Source organism: Zingiber officinale, chromosome 2A (genome assembly GCF_018446385.1).
Source record: "Zingiber officinale cultivar Zhangliang chromosome 2A, Zo_v1.1, whole genome shotgun sequence".
Lineage (NCBI taxonomy): Eukaryota > Viridiplantae > Streptophyta > Magnoliopsida > Zingiberales > Zingiberaceae > Zingiber > Zingiber officinale.
Window position 1 is genome coordinate 173,879,248 of NC_055988.1, and position 22,376 is coordinate 173,901,623.

Sequence of the window (22,376 nt, forward strand, 5' to 3'; positions counted from 1 at the left end):
AAGTAACAACGCCACTTCATAAGATAAAAGGAGTAAAAGGTAAGAGAACTAGGTGAACTTTGATTCGTCTATACCCTAAGGGATACATATACAACTTAAATAAGTACAAACTTTTTTTAAATAAATTTATAATTTTTTTAATATAATAATCTTGAATTATGACCAACAATAGTGAACCGTAAACCGGAGGTTCCGAACAATAAATCGTAATCGTCTTGGACAATTAAAATTAAGGATCAACCCCTATGCACTATCAAACCGACAGTTCCGAATTGTGGTCCGGTCTAACTAGCCTAGCAACAACATTGAAGAAGCATGAGAGAATAACATTATTTCCATGTGATATATGTCGTAAAATCGATTTCAAGCGGATGTCAAGGAAGTAGCAACAATATCGAATTGATGTTGGATGTGAGTTTATATGGAGAACTTGTTAATCCATATTTTATTATTAATGATGGACTAATAATAGAATTGGATCCAGTAATATATTTATTGGACGTGGTTCCCGTAGAATTAGGTAATTCGAAATCTTTCAGCTTTCCATTTGTCAGGAAAGTATGACACCATCACTCAAATCCCTACAGAAGTTGTTCTTCTTCTTAGGATCAGGATTTCATGCATTTAAGTTCATCATCTTTATATTATTTCATTTAATTTATGTTGTAAACTTCAATGCTACTAGATTATGTGCATGATTCTTTTCGAGTTCATATGGTTGTTAAAATTTCAATATCAGAATTCATGATTAAGAGCACTTCACATCATGCACAAATACCAAACTAGTATCTTACTTACTCACTTCAAGAACAACCTCAATACTGTTTCTCACTTCCCAGGAAAAGAAAATTGAATTGATGTTGCATTATTTTTTTCTCCAAAGTAAATAAAAACAAAAGACTTGTTCCTAATGTATCAGATTCTCCAAGAACCAAAATTTGCAGAAGCCTCATGTTCATAGATCAACAACTAAATGGAACTATGATTCTGATGATAATTTATTCAGAATAGAGATCAGCCAAATCAAAAGTTCTAGACACAGCCTTGTGCCATGATTCATTCCTCTTCTCTCTGTTCTCTTCGGATAGTTTCGGGCTAAAGATTGTCACCTTCTTTTCACGTCTAGAGGCAAATATCTGCTCTTTAGTCCACACACCGATAGCTAGTCCAGCTGCATACGCGGCTCCGAGTGCTGAAGTTTCGATATCTGCAGATCGGACAACTGGGCTACCGGAAAGATCAGCCTGCAGTAGCAGTTAGAGAAATTGTCATTGTTGATACAGGTGCAAAAATAGGTATTAGCAAAGTGAAAGCTGAAAATGGCATGATATTGGCTTTGTTTGAGTGGGGTGTTAATGTGTGGAAACAAGAATAATATGATAAGAACCACCTTTACAGAGTAACAGAAAGAAAAAGTGGCAAAATTTGTAGTGGGGAAAAAAATATTGAACCTGGATTTGCATCAACAGATTGTTCAAGGTGGCGCTGCCATCGACGCGAAGCAACAATTTACCGTCTTTTGTCTTGAACTCACTGTAGCCATAGTCTTCTGCATCCTTGTGCATCGAAGTGAGCACATCGTTCACCCGAAAACATATGCCTTCAAGCACTGCCCGTGCTATGTGGCCTCTGTTGGTGAACCTGGTGATTCCGACGAACGCCCCGCGCGCGTCGTCGCGCCACCACGGCGCCAACAGCCCGTTGAACGCCGGCACGAAGTACACGCCTCCAGAGTTCTCCACGAGCTCCGCAATCGCCTCGACCTCCGCCGCTGTCCGAATGACCCCCAGCGCGTCTCTTAGCCACTGCACGGCTGCGCCGGCGATGCCTATAGAGCCCTCCAGGGCGTAGTCGGTGGCGGCTTCGGGACCCAGCTTGTAGGCAACGGTGGTGAGGAGGCCGTGCGTGGATTTCACAATCTGCTCGCCGGTGTTGAGAAGGATGGAGGCACCGGTGCCGTAGGTGCACTTAGCCTCGCCGTTTTGGCACAGTTGGCCCAGCATCGCGGCGTGCTGGTCTGCGAGGCAACCGGAGATGGGGGTGTTAGCAAGAGGCCAGTCGTCAGCAATAACGCCGACGGTCTCCGAGTTGCTGATGATTTTAGGGAGTATGCTGATGGGGATGCCTAGGGCGTCGAGCGCGGGGGCGTCCCATTCTAGAGTATGGAGGTTCATCATCATGGTCCGCGCCGCGTTGGAGCAGTCGGTGACGTGGAGGCCTCCGCTGCATCCGCCGGTGAGATTCCAAATCAACCAAGTATCGATCGTACCGAACATGGCATCGCCGGAGTCGACAGCATCCCTAACGGTGTCCACGTTCTCGAGGAGCCAGATGATCTTGAGGGCGCTTAAGCAGGCGTTGATGGGGAGGCCGCAGGAGGGGGCGAAGTGGTTGCGGCCGCCGGGGAGCTGGGTGATGAGGCGGTGGCATATGTCGTTGGTACGGCCGTCCATCCACACGACAGCATTGAAAAGGGGATGTCCGGTGGAGCGGCTCCACACCACCGTGGTCTCCCGCTGGTTAGTGATGCCGACGGCGCGGAGGCCGGCGCCGACGTCGTGACCGGCTGCCGTGGCCTTCTCAAGCGCCTTCTCCATGCACACCCGCACGCTCTGCAAGATCTCCAGCGGGTCCTGCTCCACCCATCTGCAAGCAATCATCCCACCTCCGTGATCGACGGATCGACCCAAACACCAACGGGATCAGGAATCACATACCCGGTTTCGGGGTAGAACTGGGTGAACTCCATTTGGTGGCTGGCCACGGGCTTGGCGTGACGGTCATAGATGATGAAGCGAGTGCTAGCGGTGCCCTGGTCGACGGCTCCTATGAAGAAATCTTCGGCGCCGGCCATGTCCGTTGCTTCGATCTACCAATAATCCAATTTCTAAGAATCCGACGACGATCTGTAGCAACAAATCGATAGATTTGAGACTTCGATCTGTTTGCAAGATTCAAAACCTAATTTTTGTCGATGGAAAAAAGACGAAGAGGAGATTCGAAAAAGGGGGATCAGAGTTGAGTGTGGTGGAGGCAAACGGGTAGCCGTAAGACCATTGAAATAGGAGGGACAACAAATCATACTTTAATTATTATTTATCTTTATATTTTAAATTATTATTTTTTAAAATTATATTTATTGTTAAAAACTATTTTTAATATTAATCGAAAATTGATGGAATATTAATTAAATTAAATATGGACAAGGGTATTTTTGAAATATGTGGTGTCATTCTTTTATATTTAGTTATCGAATAAACTTTTAATTTTTAAATGGAAAAAAATCTTAAGAAAAACTTCAGATAAAAATAAATTCTCAATCATGGTCCGATTGAAAATTTTAGAAATTTCTTGGTTAAGGTTTTGGTTTATAATTTATTAAGGAGTTTGCCAAATAATAAAATATTTGAAATTAATTTAAATAAATATTAAAAAATAAAGCCATCTAAATTATAATTTTTAGAACAAAAAATGCTGTTTTTCTAAATGATTTTCTTTAAAAAAAACTACGTTAATGATTTACGAAATTATAATCTAAAATTTGTTCTACATTAATGAAAAACAAGAATTTTTTAAAAGACAAGGACAAATAGATAGATATGACAATTTATCCCTAAATTGTTTTTTTTTTAAAAAAGGGGAATATTATTAGAGAATCTTGATGTTGAGTCGCCGGAGCCACACGGAGTGCAGTATCATATGGAACACGTCGAACCTCTTCGCCGGCGAGTTCAGCACGAAATGCCTCTTCACGGCCTTCACCCCCTCCCTCAGCCTCCTCAGCTCAACCACCGGAACCGCCTCCAGTATCTCCCTGAGCCTCGGCAGCTCCTCCACCGTCACCGCCACCGAGAACGACTCCCAACTCAGCACGTCGCTGAACGGCAGAACGTAGCTATCCGACACGATCACCGGCACGCACTCCGCGTACACTGCCTCCACCACACGCGGGCTCGCCACCTCGTACCCGCTCGGGCACAGGCAGAATCGCGACTGCAGCAGGAAGGAGTAGTAGTCTTTGCCACCGGGGCCGCCTGGGAGGTACTCGAATACCGGCATCTCCGGGACCTTGCCCTTCCACAACCGGAGGAGCTCCTGGCGGATGGCTCCGTGGCGGCCGCCGGCAAAGAACGCGAGGTAGGGCCGGGCGGTGAGCCCGGGAGCCACCGGCTTATGGAGCTCCTCCGGGAAGAAGCCGGAGTAGAGGTTGATCTCCGGGATGCTGACGTCCTTCCTGGGATTGAAGCCTTCGGAAGTATTCGCGTTGCAGAACGCTAGTATCGAGTTCTCGTACAGCTCCCGGTGGCCTCTCGACGCCATCGGCCCCTGCAAATCATGCTTCATCATAATTCAAATTCCTCTGTTTCGATTCCGCAGTTCGAGTCGTACGTACCCAGTCGTGGCAGGAGAGCATGAAGTGGTCGGCGCCGGCAGAGCGGTTCCAGAAGGGGTGGTTGGAGGCGACTGAGCGGACGTAGCCGGCGAGGAAGCCCCTGAGCTTGGTTATGTCGTAGGGAGTGGGGCGGTGGAGGAAGTGGACCATGTTGGTGACGCTGAAGGGGAAGAAGAAGGCGTGGGCTTTAGCCGGATTCCTCGTCCGGACGCCGGAATATTCCATTTCGGATATGAACCGCCCCTCGGTGGTGTAGATGCTCTTGCAAGGGCCGTCGTGCACTAGCGGCGGCTCGCCTTCGTCGTACACGTACACCTTGAACCTCCTCTCCATCTCCTCGTAACTCCTGAAGAATTCAATCATCATTCATCACAACGTGAATCGTATCGACGTACAATCGAAGCATTTCTTTTTGGATCTTTCTCTTCTCTCGTGGGAAGTCATGAATCTTTGGATTTCGAGTAGTTCCTCCTTCCGGAGAAAGAACCTTTCTTGCTTTCGAAAAGCGCAATGATTATTCTCAGAACAAGAACGGAAGAAACAGAGTAGGCTCACCGGAGGAAAGCGGCTGGATTCCGGTAGACGGCGGTTGAGAGCGGCGTCTCGTCGCCGGGAACGACTAGTAGACTAGACGACGATGAGTTTCCTCCGGAAATTATAGCGCTTCTAATTGCGGCCCTCGCCATGACGAGATCCTCCTCCACCCTCCCATCACCGCCGCCGCCACCGCCCAGCTTCTTCTTCTTCCTCTTTCGAATCCTCTGCTCCTGTAACCAAGTTTAAAGGACAAAGAATTGGATTTACAAAAGAGGATATAACAAGCCAATACTACTCACAGCGCTGTCTCCGTCGATCGTCGGGGAAGGTGCGTGCGAGATGGTTCCATGATTGATTGAGATGCTTTTGGTTTGGAAATTTACGGAGACGATACCGTGGTTGATGGCGAAGAATGAGAGGATAGGGAAGGCGGCGACGAGGATGAGGAGGAGGGTGGGTCGCCGGAAGCCGCCATCGCCATCGCCATGGCCATGGCCGTGGCCGTGCTCCAATCTCTCCATGGCGCGCGAGGTCCCTGTTTCGTTTCCGTGGAATGTAATTTATAGTAAGAAATAAATATTTGAAAATATTTAATTTTTAAGAAACTAAATATTAACTGTATATGCATTTTGCCAAGAAGTTTATTTCTTGATTATATAATCTTGATTTTGACCTCTTTGTTTGTTTTTTTATCCTGTCCACAAGTGATAAGTGATAAAGATATTTAACTAAGAACATAACTTTATTTATAGATTGGATGGAGACTCCTTATTATCCTGTGTGTTATAAAGAGCATTAATATTATCCATGTGTTAACGTTTTGATACTCAAGTAAGTAATCGAGTGATAAAGAAAAAGTAGTGCAAGCAAACTGTAATAACAAGTGTGTAAATTATAGAGTATCGTATATTTCCACTTATAGCTGAAGACCTTTTTTTATAGTGTTACTATTATGTCTTTGCACGTGATTCTATCTGAAAATGGGAAATTGGAAAGTTAGGGATGTGGCTGTTGCATTGATTGGATGTAGACTGCGTCCTGCTCTGTAAAACAAGTAACGTCAGTGTCAAATCAGGGAAGGGGCCTTCAGCATTGACCTCCGACGCTCAAGTCAGTCACTGGAACTGTAGAGGAAAGTGGAATAACAGTAATGCAAGCACAAACAATGAATAATACGTACCTCCGCCGGTGCTTGGACCCCCTTTATATAGAGCCTTAGTGAGCGATGTGCACGCTCCTCGAGATATGGACACATTCAATGTGTCTTATGAAAGGAGCCGTCAGGAAAGTGTCTCTGACACCATACCTTAATAGGACATGCATATCCTTGACAAGACGGTAGAAACTTCCGGCGTATAATCCACCTGTTGACCATATATCGTGTCAGCGACACTATCTTTTAAAAAGATATCGAGAGATATAACAATGATGTAGTAGATTATCCCTCCCAATCGGACAAGCTCTACAGTCTCCTCAGTGTCCTACCGTTCTACACTGTACGTTTGACTATCTTACCGTCTTATCTCGAGCTAGATGTTAACCCGTTCGGACAAGTCTCTTGCCGATCAGACACTGATTGCCCCGATTGACCGTTGTAGTCGACTTCCGCTCGGACACTGTAGGCAAGCCTTTTAACACCCTGGCGTTGTAGATGAAGTCCTCTTTTTATAGTGTCACTGTTGTGTCTTTGCATACATTTCAAAGCATTCATGAGAAAAGGACAGATCATAAAGTGATTTCAACACCTTTCCTAAAATGAGTCTGCAAATTTCTATGATGTGATAGGCTAGAAGCTTTAGAAATGCGATTTGTTGGTAGGATATTCTCTGTTATTCGTGACACAAATTTTCAAAAAAGGGTACAAAGCCATTGGGCCAACCGGCCACCATAAAAGGGGACCACCAGCTCGGCCTTGTAGAGTGCGGTCAATGACTCAGCTTTCACTCAACCTCTCTGCTTGCCTCAAAGGCACGGAGTGTTCGATCGGCCTGTAAGTCTGATCAACTGGAGTAGTTGGCTGAGTTCATTAATGCTTAGCCTTGAGCCTTATCTGTCGCTCGTAACTGGAAACTTGAAGGGTAGCCAATTGGGTAGGTCTGATCCGTTGAGTTCTCAATATTCATTGCACTTTGCTTGCGGGCACAAGGGATCTGAGATCATAGTCTGGTGCCTAGTTGGCCATTCAAGGTCTCTCTAGCCGTTTGCTTTGAATCCCAGTCGGCCATTAAGGTCCGACTGGACGTTAGAGCTTCGATCGGTGTGTGACCCGTTCAACTATGTCCCTGCTCTTGTTGTTGGTCTTGAAGGTTGACTGTCTCTTGATTTTGATTGCTCTGTCATCCGGTTTCCCTACCTTGACTTGTCTTTGAGGGTTTATTTTTATCACCGTATCATTTATAAGGGTGACAAAAAAATAAATACGTTCGTTCTCAGTGCTCCTGTCAATTCATCCCAGAGCCAACATGCCCGTATCATTTATAATGCACATATTGAATATTGACCATTTCGATCCTCAGATTATTAAAATATTGAGAGCATAAGACACGTATTTGATGCCTCAGTGCATGCAACATAAGATATAGCTTGATTTGAGTTTTCCCTGCACTATTGGCATTGCTATGCTAACCTATTGACATATTGTACGTGCTTCCCTTATGGGGGGAGGAAGACTTGTATCTACATGTTATTGATGGAAACATGAATCGAAATCATGCATTTAAGTTCGAAAACGGTACAAAATTAATAGAACCTGATTGCAATAGAAATGTCATCATCTCAGCGTCGTTTGTAAAATTTGGAGATCCTGTGAAGATGCAATGGATGGATCTTCCGTAGGGTGCTCGAGTGATGATGCCTTATTCTCATTGCCAACGAAAAGTGTGAAGATCCATTAGAATACCTAATCCTACCGGGACCGTGGGTCCGAATATGTTATCAATTCATCATTAATAACATATTTAGATTAATGGTTTATATATATAAACTCACATTCAATAATCTAAACTCGTAAATGCATTAATTATATCACTTTATCAGGTTTGATCTAACAGGACACAATCAGATGTGTTATTAAATAAATACGTAAATTCATCTATTTAGAAATTAACTTCATAAATATATATGATCATGTTCGAGCGCTGAGTAGATAGACTCTGGGGACGTGGTACTCTCCGTTGTTTTCGGCTGGCTGAACGAATCTCCGACGAACCTGCAAGGAAGTCGAGCTGGGAAGGGGTTGCCGGCGATGACCCTCCGACGCTCAAGTCAGACAAGAGGAAAACGATGAATTGACTCCAAAGATGAGGGATCGTGTACCTCCGGCGAAGTCTGCGGACTCTTATATAGAGCTGTGGGGAGGCTTATGCACACCTACCGAGGCGTACACGTGTCCTTTACCATATCTTAGTATGGGCTTACCAGAGGAGCATGTCTCACACCATACTGCTACAGTCCGAGCACCTCTCTGATGGGACAGCAGAACCTTCCGTCGTAGGATTCTGCGTATGACTTGGTCGTCGAACATGTTTGTTGTCAGAAGATGTTCCCCAATGTCCCCTTGTCCTTTTCTCTTTTTTCCTCGAGCCGAGCGTCCATCCGCTCGGCAGGCATTGGTCCGACCGGACGTAGGTATCGGTCCAATCGAGAAGATTTCACTCCATCGCGTGCTCGGCTGAGACTGTTCCTTCACAGCATTGATGCTTTACGCCTCGGCTAGCGGGCTACCCGCTCGGCCCGGCGATCCTGTTCACCATGAGCGTCGGAAACCCGACTCCCCGTCGGGTTATCTTTGATTCTGTCCGGACCCGTTCGGCCGGTTGACCCGACCCGTCTCCGATCGGATGGACCTCATACTGACCTTTTTGACTTTTGACCTCTACGTGTCATTGACTCCTCTCAAAGGGGGTCCCCGTCCTTACTCCCGGATCAATATTTATATAACACATAACTAAATTTCTTAGTGAAGCTCAAAACGTCAAATACTGTGAAAACTCAATTATTATTGTAATATCAATACCAATGACAGATTAGATGTGAATATATATATATATATATCAATTTTTAACTGATCTTCCTATAACTTTAGAGAAAAGTCTCATTCATAATTGTAAATACTTTATATTAAACTGTAGCAATAAACCATCATAATTCTTTATGACTCTAAATAGAGGTTAACATCATATTTACAAATACTAAATGCTAAACTATATTAATAAATCATGATGACTTTCTTAAGAGTGTCTAATGAAATATACACATATATTAGAAAGCTTAAATTCGTACGATAACAAAAATGGTGCATGTGTTCATCACATAGAGCATTAAACAATAAATATAGAGTCCTAGTAAATAGGTACTTCATCCGGGACTCTCATACTCATCCCATGATGAAAAATTTTAGATGGTAAGACCTTGGTCAATGGATTCACCAACATGAAATATGTCGGGCGGATATGCTCTATTAATACTTAACCACTTTGGATTTTTTCTTTTATTGCTAAATACTTTATGTTAATGTATTTTTTCTTTTATTGCTAAATACTTTATGTTAATGTATTTTGATTCCAATAAGCTGTGATTGTTCTTGCCATAAAATTCTATGATTTTATTATCACAATGAATCTTTAATGGCCTATCAACACCATTGATAAACTACAATCCTGTGATAAAATTTTATAGTTAAATTCAATGATTGGATGTTTTTATAACAAACTATATATTCTACCTCCATTATTAAAGTGGCTACAAACGTTTGTTTGACATTTTTTCTAAGGGATAGCTCTTCTCACCAACATAAAGACATATCTTGAAGTAAATCTCTTGTTGTCTAAGCATCTCGCAAAGTCCATCTCTGAATGTTCAATCATTTCTAAATGATCGAACCTCCTATATGTAAGCAACATTTTCTTAGTTTTCTACAAATATCACATAACTCTCTTTATCGCTTTCAAGTGCTCTAGCCTAGTATTACTTAAATATTTGGCCAACATCCCTAATATATGCACAATATCCAAACGAGTATAGACTTATGCATATATGAGGTTCCCCACAATCGATGCATAAGGAAATTTCTACATTTCTTTTATCTCAAGTTTAGGTAGTGGACAATATTGTAAGTAAAATCTCTCACCTTTTGATATAGGTGTGTCCTTAGGTCTAGAGTTCTGCATGCATGTTATACTGTATTAGTACTTTTTCAATATAGGCATTTTGTGAAAGTTCAAAAATATCCCTCGAACAATCATGACATATGTGTATGTCAAAAATAAAGTATGCTTCACCAGGATCTTTCATTTCCAAATTACCTAATCAAAATGACTTGGTCTCATGCAACAATTATTTACAATTATTAGTCAGTAGAATATCATCCATATATATAATAGGTATGATAAATTTTCGTACACTGAACTTAACATATACGCACTGATCAATGAGGTTTCCGTAAAACCAAATGAAGTATTCACCTGATCAAATTTTTGATATAATTGGCAAGATGTCTGTTTTAAATCATAAATTAATAACTTCTTTAATTTACATACTAGGTACTTTGAATTCTCAAGTTTAAAAGTCTCTGTATATATAATTTTCTCAATGTCACCATTGAGAAAAGTAGTCTTCGTGACTATTTGATATAGCTCTAAATCATAATGAGATACAAGTATCATTATTATCCTAAGAATGTCTCTAACCGATAAACGTGAGAAAATTTTCTTATAATCAATGTCCTCCTTCTAAGTGAATCCCTTGACAATAAGTCGAGCCTTATACTTTTCGATATTGTTTAGCAAAGCTCGTTTGATTTTAAATATTCATTTACAATTAACTGGTCTACCCTTTCAAACAATTCAACAAGTTCTCAAACGTTATTATTTGTCATAGACTTCAGCTCTTTCTTTATGGCTTTGATGTCTTTCCTTTATATCACAATTGAGATGAGCTTTGATATGCTCATAGTACACTTTGACCATTTCATTTGAGGTAAATCGATCTACTAATTAATTTACGAAAGTCTTAATATTCTATTATTCAATGATTGAGCTTCTAAGTGGTTCTAAAATTGATAGTTTCATGATGCTCAAGCTCATAAGATTAGATTGCTCCCACCTTTCAAGATCAAAATAATGTTAGAAAATTTGAATTTAGAAAATGAGAAATTAAAAGTTGAAATTGAAAAATTGAAAAATAATGATGCTTGCTTAAGTAAATTTCCAAAATCAAAATTAAGAATTTATGAAAAATTAAACTGGTATATAAGAAAACATCAGGGTCAACTTAAAAAAATACCTAAAGGATATGTACCCTCTAAATTTTTGACCAACCCTGTAGGAAGGAATCTTTACTGGGCTGCAAAATCTTTGCTAGTTTGAATTTTTCTTAAAAGCTTACAGTGAGAAAATTAAACAATGAGTCTCTTTATGGAAGCTTTGTCTAAGGAAGTGGTTGTTGCTCCAATAGCCAAGAAGACCTAGTATCTCGCTATGACCTGGAAGCCGAAATATCGAAATAAAATATTTAATTAACTCTCTGGTAAAAGCATTAAAATTAGAATAAAATAATACTTTGAAAAATTTTTAAAACATTTCCTTAGAAATTCTTCAAAAATATTTTTTTAAAAAATATTTTTTTGAAAGTTTTACTTAGAAAATTTCTCATTTTTTCTTTAATTAAGATCTTTTCTGTAAATTAGATTTATCTAAGCTAAGTTTTTCTGAAAATAATATTAAATTTTCACTTAGCAAATTTTTTCAAAATAACTTAGAAAATTATTTTCACCCCGTTTTTTGTTGTGATCAAAGGGGGAGAATCAAGTAACAAGCTTAGGGGGAGCTAGGAAAATTATTTTTTTTCCCCTTATGTTGTAAACATTATTTCTTATGCCTAAAATATTAGTTTAGTAATTTTCTTAAAATTACTATTTGCATGTTTTACCCTAACTTAAATTTGGGTTGATGTACATCAAAAAGGGGGAGATTGTTGGACCCCGTGGTTGTTTTGATGTGATCAATTAAGTTGGGATTAGGTCCTGTTTGTCTAATCCCTGTGTCTAAGTGTACAGGAGCTTAGGAGCGCAGGAAGTCGAGCGGAAGATGCAGCTAGCGAGAAGGACGGCATGGGAAGGGAGCCGACAGGCTCGGTGCGTCCGAAGGACGAGACAACTGCGGAAGAGTACACCGATGGGCGTGAAGAACGTGCGCGGTGTTCGAGGGACGTAAAGCCGGGACGGAAGATTGCTCGAGGAGAAGGCCAGGAATTGAGTTCGGGTGAGTCCTATTCCGGTTGGCGAAATCACCCAAGCAAACCGAACCAGAGCAAGTCAACCGAGAGTTGACTTGACAAGTGTTCGGTCGACCGAACCCCATGATCGGTTGACCGAACCCCTATCTTCAGAAGCCAGCCGTTCTAGCCACGTCAGCAACCAGCAGTTGGCTGATCGATCGACCGAACCTTCTGATCGGTCGACTGAACCGAAGATAATCAAAGACTTGGTCGAGCGATTTGATCGGGTCAGATCGAGGGGAGACCGTTGGTTGATCGGTCGACCGAAAACGAGGATCGGTCGACCGAACCTAAGCTCGATCTAGAGAGACTGCACCTGGACGGAAGACTGGGCAGGTATAGTAGGTTTGGTCGACCGAACCTGGGGATCGGTCGACCGATCCCTGTCAAAGTCAAAACCTGATCCCGAAGATCAGGTGATCTGATAAGTTTTGGAACCCCTATGGTCTCGAACAACTAAACATAACAACTCTTGTACTCTTATTTTTCCAAGCAATAGTTCTGTGCTCTCCAAGTGTAAAAGGCTTCTTCGCCTTCAGAGAAAGAGACTTTGTTAGTGTGCTTTCCAACCGCCTTGGATTAACAACCATCTTGGTTGTAACCAAGTTAATCACTGAGCCTACTTTTTCTATTCTATTTTAGTTCTGTTCAATTTCTTAATCATTGCTTATATTTGAGTTGAAAGTTCTTGAGGAGGGTATAATTTTTATTTGCAGGCAATTCACCCCCCTCTTGTCGGTCTCGCTGCACCAATAATAACAATAAAGTGCACCAGCCAAACTACTAACTTTCTGTTCGCAAACCCTTACTTAGCAATAGACCAATAAAAAAATCAGTCGAGTGCCGCAGTCGAGCTGCAAATTTACTATTTGTGAACTTAGTTATAACAATCGACTATTCCCTTCTGGCAGTTAGTGGAGTATCTATTGGTGCAGTCAGTACCAATGGCCAAACCTAAGTTTTGTTGAATGACAAATAGGTTAAAATTAGATATGTTGCTATCTAACCTTACTATCGAGTGTGTAGGGTTGACTAACCCCATTCAGGATGTTTGATTCCTGACGGGTTGAAGTTTAGATGTGAGATTCTGGCAAGGGTTAGGATATGCAATTCCCGATGGGTGAAGATCAAATGTGTGATTTTGGTAAGTCGGGATGTGCGATTCCTGAGTGGAGAAGACCGGATGTGAAATTTCGACAGGCCGGGATGTCTGATTCCTGATAGGTGAAGACCAGATGTACGATTTCAGTAAGTCAGGATGTTTAATTCCCTAAGTCCGGTTTTGTGATTCTGGAAGGTACTCTACACCTGGTAAGTAGAGGTAAGTCACTGAAGAAGAGTGACTAAGTGAGGACGCACCCCCCTTCTAAGGGACAGTAGACGTCGATCCAATTTAGGTTTATTTCGGAAATCTAAATTAAGACATTGACTAGATCCTGGTTTCGGGAAGACAAGATATAATTACTACTCTTTATTACTATGCTCATATTATCTTGCATGTTATTATTTGGTTTATTGACTAACATGTTTTGCAAGGTAAGAGAAGCACAAAAAGTCTCGGGTGAACAGTGCTCGAGGCACCTTCCATACTATGGAAGGCGCCTTCAGCATTGTTCATGGAAAGCGCCTTTAGTTCTATGGAAGGCACATTCCAATGAATAAAATTCAGAATTCGTCGCCTAGAGCCGGATTGGTCGGGATCAAATTTGGGAGATTGAAGGCACCTTCAAGATTATGGAAGGCACCTTCCACCATCTATAAAAGAGCATTCAACTTCTTCATTCAATATTAACTTCTACACGAGTGCCTACACGCCTGATTTGGCTTTTCAACTGCTCCGACTTTTTGTTGTTGCCCTGTTGTGACTCTACTATGCTCGACTGCTGCTGAGAAGCCATCCAAACACCAAGCTCAAGTAGACCATCTATAAAAGTGTTTGGTAACATAATTTAATTTCCGTTCTTAATTTTTACAAACGGAAAGTGTAGTCTGTTACACTTTTTCGATTCTTTTATACTAGATCCCCTCTTCTGACGTTTCCAGAATAGGCTTTTAGTGAATTATCCATTGATAGGTCCGCGAGATCTGGGTCTTGGAGTAGGAGTCGCTAAAGACTCTGAACCAAGTAAAACTGATTATATTTGTGTCTTTTACTTGCTTTTAGTTTTGTATTTTTGTTTGTATTTCTGTTGCACACTTTGTTTTCAAAACCGAAAAGAACAAGGTTTTAAAATCACGTGATTCAACCCCCTCTCACGTGCATCTCAATCCAACAGTGTCACAGTTGAATCATAAAATTTCTATTTGTTAGGCATAAGAGTCGATTACCTTATCAAAGTAGTTGATTGATAGTAATTCAGAATGATTTTGCCAGCTCAAACATGATGGTTTCCACCACGAATAGAGGTTGTTTTGTGTGTTCTTGACAGAAAAACTTGAGGAAAATGAAAAAAAATAGCTAATCATTATTTTGCAAAAATAGATTGAAACCTTTTGTAAAATTGATGAAATTGACACAAAAACTTTAACCTAATGCTATATAATCAACAAAATAATCATGACTTTAATACCAATTGATGGAAACACGAATCTAAAGCATGCATTCAAGTCGGTACAAATATAAAAAATAGATTCATGCTACATGATACGGTGCATAAAGGTTGGGCCCGATAAGGTCAGTCAATCAGAAGTTGAGGGGACATGGTAGTCAAGGATAGTCCAAAGTCAAGGGGACGTGGTAGTCAGAAGTCAAAGGGGCGTGACAGTCAGCAGTTAGGGGAAAGAAGGGGTTAGATCGCCTGACATCATCAGTCAGATAATTCCCGGTCGGATACAGACAGATCAGAGGCATAAGATGTAGCATGGAGTAAGGTCTGACCTTCCCCAGCTGGTCGGGTTTCCTCAGCCCAAGCCACATAGCCAGGCCTAGTACTCTCGGTAAGACAACTCCCGGTTGTCCCCCTAGCGATCCTAGCAGGAAAGATGGGGCTTACACCATAGCTCGTCTCCCTTATCAAGACTAAAATCAGGTGGCTCACCCAAACAGTCATCTCGAGCGGTCCGTAGCTAAACCCGGTTGGGATAAAAAATACTATGACACAACAATGTAGTGAATTGTAATTGCTTGTCAGAGAATAATTATCATGCGTTAGGGAATATTCTAATGATCTGCTATCATCTACGAATGGAACCTTCATTTAACCAATAAGAGAGTACCACGTGTCCTCCATCACCCAACAGGCCCTGACACCCAACATTCTTTGACATCAGTTAGTCTCCAGAGGTACGCATTGTCATATAAAAAGAGAGGTCCTCTCCCTTAGCCAGGTACGCGTACACACACATTTGCACTCATCTTTACAGTTCTTTTTTCCGTCATATACTATTCTTCTAGAGAAAAGTACCTGACTTGAGCGTCGGAAGGCCTGCGCTTGAGACTTTTCTCCTAGTTTCTGGTCTCTAACGTTCTGAGTGCTTTTTTGAGTGTGCACAGAGTTTAAGTACCATCATTTTCATCACCACTGTCCTTCAGCTCCACGTGGGATCCACCTTTCCGGTGCCCATACGCTAGGTGTGCCCAAGTCGCCCTTCGTCAACACCGACGCCATCTCAGCTGGCCTTCGTCTGATTCAGATTTTGGATAGGATCAATTTGGTACCGTTTATGGGGAAGATTGAACTGATGGAGTAACACACCTTCTCTTGCGTTGAAGGTGCAAGTGCTGCTCGGGAGTCGGAGAGGAGGCTTGTTCACCAGCAATTGCCTCTATGGGAAGCGATTCATCTTCGTGGGCCTCTTGGTCTCCCGATTGTGGAGAGGGGGGCTCCTGCTGAGGCGCTGGCCTGGGGAACCTCCTGACCAGACATAATCTCTCCGCCCACTTCCGTAGGATCATGATGGGCATCGCAGAGGAATCGAGGGTGAAGGCTCGAAACATGAGGACTTCTGCAGACAAAAGAAAATACCCCAGTTAGTGAAGATATGAAAGAAGAGTCGGGTAATCTTACCAAAAGGTGCGCTCAAAGGCGTCTGGCTGGAGCTCAGCCTGAAAGTGTACAACATGCCCTCCCACAACAGAAAAGAGAGTCAAAGTTGCACTCCATCCAATTTCTCAGAGGCAGAGGCACAGGCGGGCCAGTGTTGATGGCCACTCAACTCAAAAGGAGAGGGGAGATGGGGATGCTACTCTAGAGGCCAAGTCACGAACTTAGAAAACTGGACATAGAAGAAATGAGACTTCCAACCCTTATTAGAAGATGGCATGCCCTCAAAAAATTCATACCCGGTCCTGGATTGCACCATGAAGATACCCGATTCCGATCGCTTAAGGAAATAGCAATGATGAAAAAGTTGAGGAGTCAAAATAATCTCATACAGGCGACATAAGATGACCATTCCACACATGACGTGGAAGGCATTGGAGGTGAATTGGGATAAGGGGATGCCAAAGTACCGACTCAAGGAGGAAAAGAAAGAAGGGACAGGAAAACGGAGATCACCAAGAAGCTGGTCTTTGAAGAAGGTCACGAAGCCGACGGGAAGAGGATAAGCATGGTCATTGGGTTTGGGAACACGAAGCTGGTATGCTTCAGAAAGCTGCAAGATAGATTGCTCCGCCCTGAGGTCACTCTTATCAAAATCAGAATGAAAATACGCATACCATGGTACTACTGTTTCTCTAGCCATTCTCAAATTGAAGAACGAAGGAGTAAAGGGTGAGGAAGGAGAAGCACTTACAAAGGAGATGCACGAAGAAGAAAGTGAATGAGCAGAGGCAAGCAGAGAGGAAAGGTTGAGGAAGACGAAGCATCGATGAACAACTGTTGGAAGCCTTTAGGGTTTCTAAACCAAAACCCTTAAGGAGCATGGGGATTTGAACCAGACAATCAAAACAGTGGGGCTCACGACAGCCGTCAGATCAAAGGAGAGTAGTACCATTGGGTCGCGTGCAGAAAGCATGCATTAGGCATCATATCAAAGGAAGTTTGTGGAACACATGTCAGCTTCCTATGAAGTGGCATTTATGATGGAAATGACAGGGAAATCATGAAATTGATATGGGAACAGTGACACCATGCCTCCGGGGTACCATACCTCGAGGATCGAAAATTCCATGCGGCTACCTCGGGAAGGCGGCGGGAAGCGTTGATAAAAATTTTGCACCTCATCCCTGCCTCGAAATCAGAGTAAGATTCAAATTCAACTAATGTCTTATGTAACACGCTTCATGATCACAGGTGAATGGAGCTAAGCCCACAGGGGCATTTCCTTCAAGCTCCAATGACTTCTCGGTCGGCAATCCAGACTCTTGCCTGAGCGCGAGTTATAAGTGAGCATGCCCTCACGACCTCTCGGTCGGCTATCCAGAGTCTCGCTCCAACATGAGTTATAAGTGAGCATACTCTCAAGACTACGACCTCTCGGTCGGTACTCTAGACTCTTGCCCTAGAGCGAGTTATAAGTGAGCATGCTCTCACGCCCAACGACCTCTCGGTCGGGCTCCAGACTCTCACCCTAGCATGAGTTATAAGCGAGCATGCTCTCGCGACCAATGACATCCCGGTCGGGTTCCAAACTCTCGCCCCAGCACGAGTTATAAGCGAGCATGCTCTCGCGACCAACGACCTCCCAATCGGGCTCCAGACTCTCGTCCCAGCACGACTTATAAGCGAGCATGCTCTCGCGACCAACGACCTCTCGGTCGGGTTCCAGACTCTCGTCCTAGTGTGAGTTATAAGTGAGCATGTTTTCACGCCCAACAACCTCTCGGTCGGGACTCCAGACTCTAGCCCCAATGTGAGTTATAAGCGAACATGCTCTCACGACCAACGACCTCCTAATCGGGTTCCAGACTCTCACCCCAGTGCAAGTTATAAGCGAGCATTCTCTCGCGCCCCAACGACCTTTCAGTCGGGATTCCAAACTCTCGTCTCAGCGAGAGTTATAAGTAAGCATGCTCTCACGCCCAACGACCTCTCGATCGGGATTTTAGACTCTCGCTCCAGCATGATTTATAAGTGAGCATTCTCTCGCGCCCAACGATCTCTTTGTCGGCATTTCAGACTCTAGCCCTGACGTGAGTTATAAGTGAGCATTATCTCATGCTCAACGACCTCTCGGTCGGGATTCCAAACTCTCGTCCCAGCGTGAGTTATAAGTGAGCATACTCTCACACCCCACGACCTCTCGGTCGGGATTCCAGACTTTTGTCCCAGCGCGAGTTATAAGTGAGCATGCTCTCACGCCCCACGACCTCTCGGTCGGGATTCCAGACTCTCGCCCTAGCGCGAGTTATAAGTGAGTATGCTCTCGCGCTCAACGACCTCTCGGTTGGTGCCTCAAGCTCTTGCCCTCACGCGGGTTATAAGCAAGCAAGGCCTCCGCCACACTAATTACCTCTCGCATCACTATCATCACTCAGGGATATTCAAAATGCTCTTTTGGTTAAAGATGTCTGCATGGAGCAAGAGTGTTCCAGTGGGAAAGGAATAAAGATTGAATCCTGATCAGGTCTACGTTTAATTGATAAATTACAAGGGAGCGCCCCTCAAAATCTCATTCTCGCATCTGTAAAGACATAGAGGTCAGCTAAGTACTCCGAATTCTCTTCCAATGTCATCCATGAGTCAGCACCTTGGACAAAAATGTTCTGGTTGACCTGTTTGCTCCAGATGGATTTGAGCCTGTTCTAGCTCAGCTTGAGTCAATTAAAAGATGCGTCGTTGTTGAGCGACTGTTTCATCTTTAATCTTGGCCTCTTCCTGCAGAAGGGATGTGGAAGAAGTATGTTTCTCTTTCAAATAGATCATGAATTGAGTTAACTCTTCAGGTTTGAATAAGCTTTATATTTCAGCGCTACCTCAACTCAGGCCCGAGATTTAGCAGCTAGCTAGAATTATTCAATTTCCCTACGAAGGGAAGAATGAAGATCCCTCTCTCGCGTCATCTCGGGTAAGCCATATCCTTCTGGATAAGCAGTTGGGTCATATGAGCCAATTGCTGGCGAAGGTGTTGCAGTTCATCCGACTCGGAGTTCGAATTCATGATTAAGGGACGTCAGTTAAAGGAAAGTGTGTCTCTCTGAGCGGAGGTCATCCCCTTTTAAAGAGGAGGGGAGAAGTCAACTTCTGAAGAGATTAAAGTGGCCCTTTTCATGAGGTTGATTGAGCAATTATATAGGTTGCCATACCGATGGTTTGGGGAAAGAAGTAACATTTATTGTGGTGAAGTAAATGAAACTCAAGTTGGGGTTTAGTCAGTCGGACTTGGACCTCTTTCGAGTAGACTTAGAGGGGAGGCTTGTGATACAGTGCATAAAGGTGGAGCCTGATAAGCTCAAATAGTCAAAAGTTGAGGGGACGTGTCAGTCAAGGATAATCCAAAGTCAAGGGGACGTGACAGTCAGAAGTCAAAGGAACATGAAAGTCAACAGTTAGAGGAAAGAAAGAGTTAGACCGCCTGACATAATCAGTCGTATAATTCTCGGTCAGGTACAAATAGATCAGAATCTCAAATTAGAGGCATAAGATGTAGCATAGAGTAAGGTCTGACCTTCCCCGACTGGTCGAGTTTCCTCAGCCCGAGCCGTATAGCCAGGCCTGGTACTTTCGGTAAGACAACTCCCGGTCGGCCCCCTAACAATCCAACAGGAAAGATGAGGACCGCACCACAGTTCGTCTCCCTTATCAAGACTCAAATCAGGTGACTCACCCGAACGGTCGTCTCGAGCAGTCCGTAGCTAAGCCTGGGCGGGACAGAAAGTACTAGGCGACAATAATAGTAGGGAATCGTAACTGTTTGTCAGAGAATAACCGTCCTGCATCAGGAAATATTCTGGTGGTCTGCTATCATTTGCGAATGGAACCTTCCTTCAACCAATGAGAGAGCACCACGTGTCCTCCATCACTTGACAGGTCTTGACACCCAACATTCTCTGACATCGGTCAGTCTCCAGAGGTACGCATTGTCATATAAAAAGGGAGGTCCTCTCCTTTAGCTAGGTACACGCATGCACACATTCACACTCGTCTTCTACAGTTCTTTTTTCCTTCGTACATTGTGTAAGAAGAAGAATAGAGAGAGAGGAAGGAATAAAATGAGAATAATAAAATCTATTGTTCATTGATATTTGCTCTAAGATCAATACAATATATAATGTTCAAAAGTACTTGGTCAAATAACTAATTAATAAATAACAGAATTATTCTAAGAATAATTCTGAGAATAATTATAACAGAATTATTAGAATAATTCTGAGAATAATTATAACAGAATTATTAGAATAATCTAAATATTAATATGATTTGATTTGGTAATTTGATCCGGTCAATTTGGATAATTCTGTTATATCTCTTTTATCCCCCGACAAACTCAACGGGAGATCTCTGACGTTGAGTTTGCTTGCTAACTTGTTGAAGCGTTGTCTGGATAGTGGCTTGGTAAATATATCAGCGATTTGATCTTCAGCAGAAATATAAGAGACAGATAATTGCTGAGTTGCCACACGTTCACGAACAAAATGAAAATCAATTTCCACATGTTTTGTACGAGCATGAAAGACTGGATTTGCTGTGAGATATGTTGCTCCAATATTGTCGCACCAAATTTTTGGTGCAATATTTGATGCAAGATGAAGTTCGGAGAGAAGTGATTGAAGCCAAATAATTTCTGACGTTGTATTTGCTATAGCTTTATATTCTGCCTCAGTGCTTGAACGAGATACCGTAGGTTGCTTTTTCGAATTCCATGAGATAAGATTTCGTCCAAGAAATATTGCATATCCACTAGTAGAGCGTCTATCTTAAGGAGAACTTGCCCAATCCGCATCACTATATGCATGTAAATCTCTAGACGATTGGCGATATAAAAGAAGACCATGTAGAATAGTACCTTTGAGATAGCGAAGTATTCTTTTTACATTATCCCAATTTTGTTCAGTTGGAGCATGCATGAATTGACAAGCACGATTTACTGCAAAAGTAATATCAGGATAAGTGATGTTGTAAAGCTTAATTCTTGTAGTGTAGATAGAGCAGGAGAGGATGAAGTTGGAGAGTTGTTTATAGCAATTGGTGTAGAGACCGGACGTGCTCCATCCATTTTGGCTTTTTGAAGAAGTCCAGTAATGTATTTGCTCTGAGAGAGAAGATAGCCATCCTCATGTGGAATAAGCTCAATACCAAGAAAAAAACGAGCAATACCCAAATCTCTAGTAGGAAATTCTTGATTGAGAAGACTTAATAAAGTCGTGATACCCTTGTGATCATTGCCGGTTATCAGAATGTCATCCACATAAATAAGAAAAAATATCATATTTTCATCATTATATTTGTGAAATAGAGACGAGTCAGTCTTTGATCCAGAAAATCCTTGAGCTTGTAACCATTTAGATAGTCGATGAAACCATGCACGAGGAGCTTGTCGAAGACCATATAAGGATTTCTTGAGTTGGCAAACATGAGATGGAAATTGTGGATGAATGAAACCAGGTGGTTGCTCCATAAATATAGTTTTTCGATCCTACAATTGGTATCAGAGCCCGGACTGCCAGAAGGTTTAACCGCCGACTGTGCACAAGAGCTATGGTCTGATTGAACCATGTGAGTACAATATTGACCTCGAACAAAGAAAGTGGGGGCTCCTATGTTCGGATCAAAAGGACCTGACACCGGGCAGGAAGTCCTAATAGGTCGGGTGGACCGAGGGGCAGGAAGTCCTAGTTGCGGCTAGGCAAGGAAGTCCTAGTAGGTCGGGTAGACCGAGGGGCAGGAAGTCCTAGTAGGTCGGGTAGACCGAGGGGCAGGAAGACCTGGTGGGTCAAGGATCGGACGTGGGAAGCCCATGGCCCTTTGTTTGAGGGGGGGATTGTTGGAGTTGCAAGGTTGCAAACATAGTCCCATATTGAAAACACATGGAAAAGATCATGGGTTTATAAGAGAAAGATATCTCCATTGGCACGAGGCCTTTTGGGTAGAGCTCAAGAGCAAAACCATGAGGGCTTAGGCCCAAAGTGGACAATATCATGCTATTGTGGAGATATCTAAATTCTTTTCGATCCAACAATTCATTGTTCTTCTTGGGATAAAGTACCTGACTTGAACATCGGAGGACCTGTGTCGAGGACTTTTTCCCTGATTTTTGATCTCTAACGTTTAATTTAGGTGCTTATCTG

General features: G+C 42.8%; 2 protein-coding genes across 3 annotated transcripts; both read right to left on the reverse strand.

Annotated features, from left to right (window-relative positions):
- Positions 1-773: 773 nt before the first annotated feature.
- Positions 774-3,046, reverse strand: LOC122043367 (glycerol kinase-like). The gene is made up of 3 exons (XM_042603945.1): positions 2,718-3,046; positions 1,452-2,646; positions 774-1,244 (listed from the first exon to the last, which is right to left on the reverse strand). Exons 1-3 carry the CDS (start codon positions 2,852-2,854, stop codon positions 999-1,001), a joined length of 1,578 nt encoding a protein of 525 aa, XP_042459879.1. The 5' UTR covers positions 2,855-3,046; the 3' UTR covers positions 774-998.
- A 509-nt stretch (positions 3,047-3,555) lies between these two features.
- LOC122043368 (probable glycosyltransferase At5g25310) lies at positions 3,556-5,456 on the reverse strand. 2 transcript variants are annotated; one of them, XM_042603947.1, is made up of 4 exons: positions 5,230-5,456; positions 4,949-5,154; positions 4,394-4,739; positions 3,556-4,326 (listed from the first exon to the last, which is right to left on the reverse strand). In XM_042603947.1, the coding sequence occupies exons 1-4, from the start codon at positions 5,449-5,451 to the stop codon at positions 3,649-3,651; spliced, it is 1,452 nt and encodes a 483-aa protein (XP_042459881.1). In that variant the 5' UTR covers positions 5,452-5,456; the 3' UTR covers positions 3,556-3,648. The 2 variants fall into 2 exon arrangements, with proteins under 2 accessions (XP_042459881.1, XP_042459880.1); XM_042603946.1 differs by having other exon boundaries at positions 4,949-5,160.
- Positions 5,457-22,376: the final 16,920 nt, after the last annotated feature.

Coding starts and splice junctions, on each gene's coding strand:
- LOC122043367 (XM_042603945.1), bottom strand. CDS start 2,854: ATGGCCGGCGCCGAAGATTTCTTCATAGGAGCCGTCGACCAGGGCACC. Junction 2,647..2,717: donor CAGTTCTACCCCGAAACCGG/GTATGTGATTCC, acceptor GATTGCTTGCAG/ATGGGTGGAGCAGGACCCGC. Junction 1,245..1,451: donor ATCTGTTGATGCAAATCCAG/GTTCAATATTTT, acceptor CTGCTACTGCAG/GCTGATCTTTCCGGTAGCCC.
- LOC122043368 (XM_042603946.1), bottom strand. CDS start 5,451: ATGGAGAGATTGGAGCACGGCCACGGCCATGGCCATGGCGATGGCGAT. Junction 4,740..4,948: donor AATCCAGCCGCTTTCCTCCG/GTGAGCCTACTC, acceptor TGAATTCTTCAG/GAGTTACGAGGAGATGGAGA. Junction 4,327..4,393: donor TGCTCTCCTGCCACGACTGG/GTACGTACGACT, acceptor CATGATTTGCAG/GGGCCGATGGCGTCGAGAGG.